This window comes from Acyrthosiphon pisum, chromosome A1, assembly GCF_005508785.2.
Source record: "Acyrthosiphon pisum isolate AL4f chromosome A1, pea_aphid_22Mar2018_4r6ur, whole genome shotgun sequence".
Lineage (NCBI taxonomy): Eukaryota > Metazoa > Arthropoda > Insecta > Hemiptera > Aphididae > Acyrthosiphon > Acyrthosiphon pisum.
Genome location: NC_042494.1, coordinates 16,893,641 through 16,905,778, shown reverse-complemented (window position 1 = coordinate 16,905,778; position 12,138 = coordinate 16,893,641). Strand labels below are relative to the sequence as shown.

The 12,138-nt window shown below is 28.9% G+C and overlaps 2 protein-coding genes across 4 annotated transcripts in view; one reads left to right on the top strand and one right to left on the bottom strand.

The window, feature by feature from the left end:
* The window catches only part of Ola1 (Obg-like ATPase 1), a 14,600-nt gene extending 7,127 nt beyond the window's left edge, over positions 1-7,473 (top strand). Inside the window, 7 exon segments of the mRNA NM_001160391.1 lie at positions 3,323-3,450; positions 5,751-5,926; positions 5,992-6,069; positions 6,132-6,370; positions 6,616-6,712; positions 6,778-6,900; positions 6,979-7,473. Coding sequence (NP_001153863.1) covers positions 3,323-3,450; positions 5,751-5,926; positions 5,992-6,069; positions 6,132-6,370; positions 6,616-6,712; positions 6,778-6,900; positions 6,979-7,089 — 952 coding nt within the window. The 3' untranslated portion in view covers positions 7,090-7,473.
* The window catches only part of LOC100161349 (transmembrane protein 120 homolog), a 41,051-nt gene extending 29,700 nt beyond the window's left edge, over positions 1-11,351 (bottom strand). Inside the window, exons 1-8 of one of the 3 annotated variants that reach the window (XM_001942735.5) lie at positions 10,811-11,350; positions 9,732-9,850; positions 9,493-9,660; positions 9,124-9,434; positions 8,843-9,066; positions 7,609-7,719; positions 7,481-7,548; positions 5,241-5,675 (exon numbers count right to left, since the gene is read on the bottom strand). In XM_001942735.5, the coding sequence (XP_001942770.2) occupies positions 7,489-7,548; positions 7,609-7,719; positions 8,843-9,066; positions 9,124-9,434; positions 9,493-9,660; positions 9,732-9,850; positions 10,811-10,882 (1,065 nt within the window). In that variant the 5' untranslated portion in view covers positions 10,883-11,350 and the 3' untranslated portion in view covers positions 5,241-5,675; positions 7,481-7,488. Of the gene's footprint in view, positions 1-5,240; positions 5,676-7,131; positions 7,271-7,480; positions 7,549-7,608; positions 7,720-8,842; positions 9,067-9,123; positions 9,435-9,492; positions 9,661-9,731; positions 9,851-10,810 lie in introns of those variants that run through there. The other 2 variants (XM_008184409.3, XM_029486739.1) reach the window with 2 other exon arrangements.
* Positions 11,352-12,138: the final 787 nt, after the last annotated feature.

Here is a 12,138-nt window from a genome sequence, read left to right as displayed (position 1 = left end):
GGAGGGCCGTATTCTTTTATATTAATTTATATTTAATTTACAATTTGAGGTCTATTATATTATATTATTATTTATGAATTACGTCATTTGAATTATAATTACAATCTTTTTTGAGTTACCTACATTATGCAATTAGTTCTTAAGCCTACACACACGTTAAAACATATTAAACTTTTATTTTTATTATTGAAAAGTTTTAATATTTGTTATTCAATACTTGTTGAGGAATCTGTTAAAGTTACTACGGTTCAGTGACATGTATATTAAAAAACTGCCCTCCTCGTGGGCATCGGTCGTAGAAATTTCATTATTAGTTGTTTTGTAAAATGTTATCTGCCATCACAGTTGTTATTGTCATACATTATTATAATATCAATTTGTAAATTATCGTGTCCACGACTGTGGTTCTATTCTTTATTTATACTTGTATGGTTATGTTCACTAATTTTTATTTTATGATTATGTTTTTACTACACTAGTACTCTACAAAAAGATAATATTGTTCACCTTACGTCTGGTGATTTTATAATAGAAAATATACAGTTCACTCTAAGCTAAAACATCATGGTCTTAATTGCTTTCAAATAAAATTACATTACATTAAATGATCCCTCGAACCGGATACATCAATTTTTTCATTCAGTTACATCGCTTCGTTACATACAAATGCAGTTCGTATTCGTATAGTTCTCGTTTGCATAGTTACATTCGCATAGTTCTCGTTCGCGTGGTTGCATTCGCGTAGTTTCGTTTCTTCCTCTATAACACGCCCTCGTCGGTTTCAATCTCATACATTCACAATGGATCATAATTCATAAGGTACTCAGAAATAAAGGAAAACTTATTCAAAAAAAACATGAGAAGCTGACCGAAGACGTGGTTACCAAGTATTCAGATGAGGAAGCTCAAATACAATATTGAACTTATTGGAATATGCTTTCACCAAGTACAATGAGGCTTATGATGATAAGTCTGCAGAAGCCAACGATGAGGACATTGACAAATTCATTGAAGACTTAGAAACTGTAAGTAACTACCACATAAAAGTAAAGAGTAAGCTAATTGGTCGGTTACATGGACGTTAAGCTGCGACAAGTGCTTCTGACAATTTTAAAATTTAATCAATTAAACTGCCACCGATTAATATACCAATTTTTGAAGGGGATTCCGATTAGGGGTGCGCGATTGTTTTTTTTCTTAAATAATCGATTGTTTTTTAAATACTTTATAATAATCGATTAATCGATTATTATTGATTTTATATTATAATTGTTAATCAAACATACGTGAGTCGATTAACCGATCAATTGCGAGTCGATTAATCGATTAATCGATTAATCGATCAATCGTGAGTAGATTAATCGATCAATCGTGAGTAGATTAATCGATATGTCACTTAATTAATTTATGTAGCTATTTACAATTTATCAATTCAAGAATTCAGCAGATAGGAATATAGGATCGTTATAGTGGAAATGATAAACATTAAACGTACCTAATCGTACCTAATATATAAATATGTTATCAGCTAGACATTGTGGACTGTGGTGCAGGTGGACAGAGTGTCAGACTACTCAGACCGATATTATTATTATAACTTAATATGTTGTTTATGTTATCAAATTAATTTTTTATGTTGTCAAACTGTTAACTTTGTTATAGGTAAGGAAAAATAATTATATACAAAATGTTTACTCCCTATGCACTTATGCCTTATGGGCTTATGCCTTATACAACATGTTTAACCAACTGTTTTTGTTATATAGTAATGAGAATTTCTCGTTTACTAATAAAATATAAGATATAAATTTAAAATACTTGTAGAGTATTAGGTGAATTTTTAAACTTAAACTTCTACAACATAATGTATGCTAATAAAATATATCAATACGTTTAGTCACATGTCTCATATTCATATAGATATAAGTTAAAAGGTTAGATACTTAGATAATTAGAATAGATACATTAATTAACAAAGTTATAATACTTATTTTATTTAAATAATTATAAAATAACATTTACTTGTAGTCTTGTACTCTTGTCACTTGTTGTTTTAATATTAAATAATAATCTCAAATTCTCCACAAGTAGGTATTTAACAAATTATATAAGTAGTTAAAAATATAAAATAAAAATGTAAAACCTTTTTTTTAAAAATAATTACTTCACTCATGATAAATAGAATGGTTATTATAACTTATAATAATAATTGTAATGACGTAAAATAACAAATTTTGTATCTACAGAAGATATAAATAGCTCAATAGTCAACGTTTTCCAATGTTTTATTATGATAACAGATATTTTATCGTGTTTCACTATAAACATGTTTAATATCTATGGTGTTTCATTAATCTGTGATACCATACAACAATCGATTTTTTAATTGTTAATCGATTGGCTGATTAATCGATTAATCGAATCAATTAATCGATTAATCGATATTTTTTTACGATTAATCGATCCTTCGATTAATCGATTATTTATAATTTTTAGAAATAATCGATTAATCGATTAATCGATTAGGATCGATTAATCGATTGTCATAATCGCGCACCCCTAGTAGACTCTTCTTGAACCAAATTAATTAAGGATTTCAAACGATTCAATATCGAATAGTTTTTATTCAACTAACAATTATTAATTTATTTTCGAATATCTTTAATTATATGAATAAAAATTATTCGAATAAGAAATAATCGAATAACTTTTGTAATCGAATAATGAAAAATATTTGAATAAAAAATACTCGAATAATTTTTGTAATCGAATAATAAAAAATATTCGAATAAAAAATACTCGAATAATTTTTGTAATTGAATAATAAAAAATATTCGAATAATAAAATGCTACCTAGCATTCTACTTGTTACACTTATTTTAATTTTACAATATAATATAATATTATAATAATCAGAGGTAGGATTTTTTTTTTTTTTGATCTCTAGCCTCTAGGACATTATTCCTAGTGCAAAATCGAAATCAACCTTTAAGGATTTAAAAATCTATTTAAAAATTTTTTTTTCCAATTTTTCTAACAATATTATTAAGTGCATTTTAAAGAAATCTTTGTTATTTCCTTTCTTAAATAGCTGTTGGCCTTGTTGTCATCAATATTCGACACCAAGCACCAGCTACTGTATTGTATAGGTTTATCTTATCTATATATCAAGTTTAGATTTTTGTATAGATACTTATTACTTTTTATAGAACAAAAAACAACTAGATTTTTTTCTTGGCCATTTTTTAAGTTCACTTTTTCTAAGTCATTAATTTCCTAGCCTTGTTTATAATTTTTGATTGTATATTATATTTTTTTCCAGCAAAGTCCCAGCATTTTTGAATGTTGTAGACATAGCCGGGCTAGTCAAAGGAGCTGCGGAAGGCCAAGGACTTGGGAACGCCTTTTTATCCCACATAAAAGCTTGCGATGCTCTGTTTCATTTGTGCCGTAAGTTTAATTTTAATCAAAAATAGTGTAAAACGATCTAGAACCAGTGCTCTAAACTAAGTTTATTTCGAAAGGTGTTGATCATTTAGGTGGTTATTGTGAGGTATCTTAGCAATGATTAGAAGTTATACAAATAATAATAGGGAAATGAGTATTGGCATGGTAATATCTCTACTAAATCATAAAATCATATTTTTATTTTAAAACCAACAATTTTACATTTTTATACTAATTATACTGAAACTAAAAATGATGGTATTGCACGTTGCAATAAATAATTTTTATTTTATAAACTTGATTTTGTTTTAGATTATTTTTGTTAACCAGTATATTTTAAAAAATTAAATCTCATACAAGTATTTTGTATAGGTATAATATATAACAAAAAAATTTAGTATAATTTATTGGCTATAGACTCAGGGCTTAAAACCGGTAACCGGTTTGTAACGAAAACCGGTAAAAAACCGTAAATTTGAGAATCGAAAACCGATAACCGCTTTTAGTTTTGCAATGCTGGAAGCGGTTATTGGTTATCGGTAATCAAGGTAAATATATAAATGTTAACATCAAAGCGGTTACCTCATATTTTCAATCCTGGTTTTATAATCAAAACCTATTCCCGACCAAGAAAATTAACGGTTTTTTCGTGGAACTTAATACTTGAATTATGTCATGAATCATGATTACATTATAGTTGAATTTCATTTTCCAGCTATTTTTAAATTTTTTCCCAATTAATTGCCGTCGATTATTGCTTATCTGTTGTGAAAATCATATATATATATAGGTATAAGTGTATAGCTATATATTATAATACCGTCATAAACGTCGTCGTCCTCGTGCGCTGATTCCTATTAAGGAATAGTTGATGGAATAGTGGCTCAGTCCATTTAGTATTTACAACTATTTAGTATTTAAGATATTTTTTTTATTGATCTTATTTCTTAGAAATATACACATTTATATACATTGCTACAACTTACTATAGATAGGGGACCTTCCAAGTTTAATTTTAAGCAATTTGTTAAAAATTTTTTTGGTTTACATCACATTATACTTTATTTTGCATACATTTATAAATTGTTTAGTATTAAATTACAACTCCCAGAGCCCAAAACCTCTTGGTTCTGCATTTGTTATTTGTAGTGTTTGCTCCAATGGTCCGAATGCTAGCGTAGAATGCTCGATCTGCAGACTCAGATTTTGGGGTACTGTAATGTATACAATATAACCAAAAAGTTCTGTGTCAATGTATCACTCTTAGTGTCATCTTGGAAAGTTATTATATTTAATTTTGATTTTTGACAGTATAAATAAGAAAATTATAAAAATACAATATTTTTATGCAATTTATTCTTTTGATTTATTAAGATCGCCATTATTTTGATCAGATGTTATAAACACAGGAATGGCCTAAATAAACTGTTTTAAAAATATGATTAAAAAAATTATTTTTAAAAACCTGTTTTTACTGATAACCGATTACCAAAAAACCTTATCAACAATTTTTAAACTATTAACGGTTATCATAGTGTTTGAAATATCTTCAAAGAAACGGTTACCTACCGGTTACCAAAATTTCAAAATTAAACGATAACCGGTTACAGGTTTTCAAAAATTTCAACCGATTACCGACTTTATTGATAACGGTTTTAAGCCCTGGCTATAGTAAATTTCCTACTTAAAAATTAGAAACTTATAGCTCACTAATAAAGTGTATACTTCTTGTTACTATTTCACGATACAAAGAATACCATTTTTAAAGAATTGAAATAAAACAAAACAAAACATGATATTCATTTTAAAGTATAATATTTTACTAAGTAGTAAATACATGATTATGATTTGAATGCAGTAAATAGTTTAGAGTAAGAATATATTTGTTTTTAAACACTGTATACTATGTTAGAATTGTGTTCATATTTTATTATTATGATTGATATGAGTTTTTAATATTTTTACAAGATAAAAATATAAAATATTGTTTTATTTTATATATTTATTTTCTGTGATTATTATTGTTAAACATGCATTTATTATTTTATATAGTACCTATCAACAATTAATAAATAAAATATAAGTATATTGTGCAATGTTAATTACCTATATTAATTTGATTTTTTTTTTTTGTTATATGAAAATATTTTAACAAGATGTGTTTCTTCATCTATACATTTTAACAATCGTAAAAGTCTTCAAGTTGCAATTCTTTGTTATCTTTTATACTGAAAAAATTGTAATAGTTATTAAAATTTTTCTCATAATAGCTATTAAATAATAATATATGTTATTATATCTAGGTGCATTTGAAGCCGAAGATGTAATTCACATCGAGGGTGAAGTTAATCCTATTAAAGATATGGAAGTTATTAATGAAGAGTTGCGTTTAAAAGACGAGGAATATTTTCATGCCAACTTGGAAAAACTTGAAAAATTAGCTATACGTGGTGGAGATAAAAAACTCAAACCAGAATATGTATGTTTGTTGCAACTAGTCAGCCGCAGTTTTAAATGATTTTAACTCTTAAATTATATTTGCAGGACACCTTTCTAAAAATCAAAACCATTTTAGTCGATGAAAAGAAACATATAAGGTTTGGTGATTGGAGCGCTCTTGATGTAATTATCAATAAGCTAGAATTTGGATAACTTAAAATACTGATAAATTTTATTATTTTCAGATAGAATTTCTCAATAAACATATGTTCATCACGACAAAGCCAGTCATTTATTTGGTAAATCTATCAGAAAAAGATTATATTCGAAAAAAGAACAAGTGGTTGATAAAAATAAAAGAATGGGTTGACAAAAATGATCCTGGTGCAATTATTATACCGTTTAGTGGAGTTTTTGAAAATAAAATTATTGAAATGGAAGAACCAGAACGCAAAAAATACATGGAAGAAGTTCAGGCTACCAGGTTAGTTATAAAAAAAAAAATTGAGGTTTAAATCAAACTCATACATAATCAAAATCAAAATGTTTGAGTAAGACAGGAAATATCTTTTTTTGGCGAAAAGTGTATACTACATTTTTCATTTTTACTTATTTGTTATGGCTAAGTTTTTAATATTTTCTTTGAGTAAAAAAATAAAATTAAGTTAGACTTATCTCTGAAAAAGTCATTATTATTACTAATTTTTATATAAATATTTTTTTAATTAGTGCTTTGGACAAAATTATTATCCAAGGTTACAAAGCATTGCAATTACAGTATTTTTTCACTGCTGGACATGACGAAGTCAAAGCTTGGACTATTCAAGTAAATTTAAAATAAAAAAATGTTCATAGAATTAAGTTTTATTTAATTTTTTTAACTGATTATAGAAAGGTTTTAAAGCACCCCAGGCAGCTGGAAGAATTCATACAGATTTTGAGAAAGGATTCATTATGGCCGAAGTAATGAAATTTGAAGATTTCAAAAATGAAGGAACTGAAGCTGCTTGCAAAGTAATTAATGAAATGTTTACTTATTAATTTATATATACCTACTAACACATAAATATGATAATACATTATTCATTTCAGGCTGCTGGAAAATATAGACAACAAGGTCGAAATTACGTCGTCGAAGATGGGGATATTATATTTTTCAAATTTAATGCCGGAGCTGGGTTAAAAGATCCCAAAAAGAAGTAAAATGTTAGTTTTTTCTAACATTTAAATTAATAAACAATATAATTTCTAATAATGAAATAACTTGTTCAATATTTTTTATTATACTTTGTACAAATTTGTTCTCGTCTGCTTCAAAGGAATGTCTTCTATTAGTGTGCAATGAATTAACGAGGACTCTCTGTTAATAAATTTTTAATAACGCCTTAAATAAAAAATTAAATTGGTATATTAAAACAAATATATAACATTATAACGTAACGTGTGATGGTGTATTAAATAAAAAATCTAAATTCTAAATGTTACACCATGTATGTATTCCTATAAATTATTTATTTATTAATAATAATAATAATACAACTATTAAAAAAAAAAAAGAAACTAATAAAACATTGATTTAAATTATAATTCTTACTTAATTTTTCAGTCACTTTTTTTGGGGTCAGCTCCAAGTCGATTGCCAGACATTTTTCGAGTATACGTCTGCAAATAATTATTTAATTATATGACATGAATATTGGTATAATATATTTTTATTACTACCTTAATAATTCGTCTAATTTTTACTTCTCTTAGTTTTTCTGGAATGACCATTGAAGTAGTAACCGCGTTTCCCAAGAACAATATAAAAAATAACCCTGACAAAACAGGAACCTAAAAAGGATACAGAAATAATGAATACAATATTATTATTTTTTTTCTATAACAAAACATTGATAGAATAATAAGGAAAAAAGAATCTATTGTCCATCTGTATTTTTGTTTACAATTTTGAGTTAGCAAAATAACACAAAAAACTATATTATGTGCAAAAATTTGCAAATAAAAATATACAAGATGTTAGGGAAGTGTGAAGCAAATTTGTATCTTACTTTGGAAGTTAGATGTTCTAAAACTTACCAGAAAAAATATGAACTTAAAAACTACAAATCTAATGAAGATTTTCATGGGCAATTTTTGAAAAATATTTTCAATCATTTTACGTTGAGACAATTACCATATGTACATTTTATAAAGTAAAAAAATAGAAATTATTGCATTTTTCGTCAAATTTTGTTTTCTCCGTAGCATTTCAATAAAAATAAATGCACGTTAATATAATCGATTCGATATAGAAATATCCAAATTATGAATAATATGCCCAATGAAATAGAAAAATACATAATTATGCCAAATGGACAAAAGACCTCTTAACATACACAACAAAACTTCACATATTTAACCACGGCACCTTGAAATTAATTTCTATGTCATCTGCATTAAATACCACTTAGGAAGATTGATATGCAAATGCATGAGCTTACAGGCCCAATAGTTTTAAATTTTAATATTTAAAAACAGTAAACAACAACCTATAAAATATATTTGCATTTCATTTTGTTGTTTATTTGTATTTAATCAGAAATTTTTTTATTGTTGACTTCACCTTTGTATGGATAAATATTCAGTTAAATAAATATTTGTTTTTAGATATGTATTTTTATGACAAGCTCTCGTATGGTATTCATACTGAGTCTCATTTTATTATACTAAGATATCTAATAAAAAAAATGTATATCAATATTATGAAACACTTTTACATTTTAAGTTTGTCATAAAAATAATTCTTTTATTTAGGTATTAAATATTATTTTGTAATTTTTTTAATAACATTTATTTTACTTAATTAAGGGTATACTGCTATATAATTTAGGTGGACATTGTGTTAGAAATCGATTATTACAGGATATTATTTAAGCTGATGAATATAAAATGTTAATTATTTGTTTTTACTAACCTGCCAAGTGGCATGTGGATGATAACACAATTTATATAATGTATATGCGTTGTACAGTTGAAAAATATACCCTACATACAAGAATGGTAGTAGAAAGCTAAGACCACGCCACATCCAAGAATGGAAACCTTCAATGGTAATATCCATATTATGACGTTCGCCTAATGCTTTTAGTCTATATAAAACTCCTTGCTGGTATACAAATTGGAATGATTGAACTACGCCTGGAAATACATTAAAATTAGGATTTACTAAAAATGTAATTAGTATATAATACTTACTAATGACTACATTAAAAATCATGAACTGTGGCCTAAATATGAACCACGTTTCAGAATTTGGCCAAACAAGTAGTACAGCTGAGGCCACAGTAGATATAAAATGATGTACTCGCCACCATCCTTTGATTTTAGAGCCATTTACTTTCAATATGCTTTCGCGTATTGTCAATGTACAATAATACCAGACCAAAAGAAACAAAAAGGTCAATTCGATTCCACGCCTATGAGTCACCAAATTCAATAGAGATAAAAAGAAACCAATAATGCTAAGAACCAATTTGAATTTTTCATATTCATCTTTATATCGAAACCTGTAACACATTTTATTTGTCAAACTATGATTGAATTTTTCAATTTAAATATTCGCACTTGTCTTCTTTATTCAAAATTGATACATTTACGTTGCCCAGTATAATTTTCAAGTATGTTCCGTTGGGCTTGGGTAGTGATTGTTCAATATCTGACAGTTGTTGGCGACGATGGTTAATATCTTTCCAAAGCCGTTGTATGATGTCTTGACGTTCATCATTTTCAAAACTAAACAACCATAACCCAGAATAAAATTAGACTAACTATTGTCTAAAATGACAGAATTTAATTACTATTACTTTTTTAAAGATTTGGCAATAAAATTTAATCGATATTTTTGGTGACTGACTTGTTTCATACATTGACCTTGAAGATCACTAACCTCTTCTACCTTGGCTAAATATTCTTTATTGACATTCTAAAAATAATAATAAACAATCATTATACAATGTCATATGGTGCTTAAACGGTACCTAACCTACCTACCCTAATTTATTACATAGGTACTAATTAATAATGATCATAGGAAACCTATACTATAATAGTTATTATTCTATAGATAATGATAAACAAATACATTATATTGTATACCTGATTATACAATGTACCTGTTACAATTTAAAAGGATCTGATGTGATAAAATCTAATTTCAATGTAAAATTGACAAATGTTGGTTGTACCTACATTAAAACTAACTAGATGAAATAAAACAAAAAAATATACTTAGTAAAAAGAAAAGAAAAATTACTGAAATTTAATAAGAATAATTTGAAAGTAATAATAAGACTGATCTAGAAGTCGTAAATACAGGTAGGTACATACTACATGCCTAGCAAAATAGTAGATTATTTTTGATAAATTTTAACTACTCGATCCAGAATGTATGAAAAGTATTTTATTATAACTAGGATCTATAGAAATTTTACAGTTCTAAAAACATCAAAGTTCAAAAACTGACCTATGATCAGTCCATTAGACTAAGGTTAATTACATAAATCATGTTTTTGTGCAACAGCAATTATATTATGATACAGATCTATTAATTACAATAACAATCAAGTCAATATTTTAAATGTATTTTAAACTTCCAAAATGTAATTTGATTATATCTATATCATATTAAATTGGCATACTTAAGTATTAAAGTGCAAGTCTATGAGATGGTAGATAGAATTCAAACTTTGGTTTTGGTCTTTGAGCATGGAAAAGACATTATGACCTAGTGCCTTAGTACCTATTGTGGAGGAAAAAGAAATGGGTAGAAAGCAATGGCAGTGGTATCGTAGCACACTCAATTTGCATGGGAAGCCATGGCCAGAGTCTCTAGTTTTTGCAAGTGCAAGGTGGATACTTATAAAAATATAGTCACACAACGTACCTCGAGAGTCTTGTAGTCACCAGCTATCGAATCCCAATTCTCGACACACTCATCTAGGTTGGCGCACTCCATCGCAGTGCGTATTGCGGTCTGGTCGTAGTCGGGTCTCGGGGCGGGTCAAAGATTACGGCACAACAGCTCGGGCCAAGGTTAAAATGAGTCTGTTGCTACACTCAACAGCGGTGGCGGAGTTCGCGGCCCGATCGCGGCGGACGACGCTCGTTATTGGTGCGATCGCGCAACGGCGGCATTTTCTCAACGGACGGACCGCGTCATCGTCTGGTCTCGGTCGTAGCTTAATCTATCGTGGACGGGGCACGTGCTCGACGGATGGCTGATCGCTGGACCCGTCCCGAGCAGCAATATCGATGATGCGAAGTGTTTACGTCGGGCAGCCGACGGTTGACCGGGAGGGGGAGAGACAGGAACCCGACGAGGAAAACGGCGGAAATGCGGAATCTAGAGCGGAAAAATTGAAAAAGCTCGGCGCTTTAATCTCGGACGTAGGTAGTTGTACTTTGTAGTCGTTGTCGTCGGTTGCAACTTGCGGCTGATAAGAGATAAGAATTGAAAGTTGATAACGGACGAGGGCGCGCGCGTCTTTTACCGGCCGAACTGCCGTACCCAAAGAGGTTTCGAACGTCAGTACCACGTCCGCAGCTGACAACACAGAACGATAATAACAATAACATTAATTGATACCCCACGGCCGAGAAACTTCTAGAAAATAAAGCCGTAGCGACACAGCTGTTGTTTTGCCCCACCAATATACACACAATCGCGTCGTAAACTTTTTTTCAATCATATGTCATTTTAACATAACCAAATTATAAATACCACCTATCGCCATTTTCATTAGTCATTTCTCAGTGCGATTCCGTATTACTGTATTGCATCAAGTCGCGCCATCACGCTAATTTCTTCAATCCTAAGTCATAAAATCGTTTTCTTTTTGTTAAATTTGTTTGTATTTCGTGTTAACCAAACGACAAAATGGCCAGACGTGGACGTTCTCCGTCACCCGCACCCAGAAGGTAAGTCCTTCGCGTTCTTTGCACTTCGTCGGATGTCCCGCCGACAAGGTTACCCATAGCGTACAATATTATGTGCGTGAATTCGGTGTTGGTTATTAACGTAACGCAAATAACAAATTATTACTGGTACGAAATTACCTTAGGAGTAACGCTGTAGTAATTTCGTTATATTTTACTTTATAAAGTTCCTATTGAATAACGTGTTATTTTCCACGTTACTAAAATGCCTAAGTTATGAACGTTGAGCGTATGACAAAAACTAGAGGCCTAGGGTATTCAAAAAAAATTTTAAAA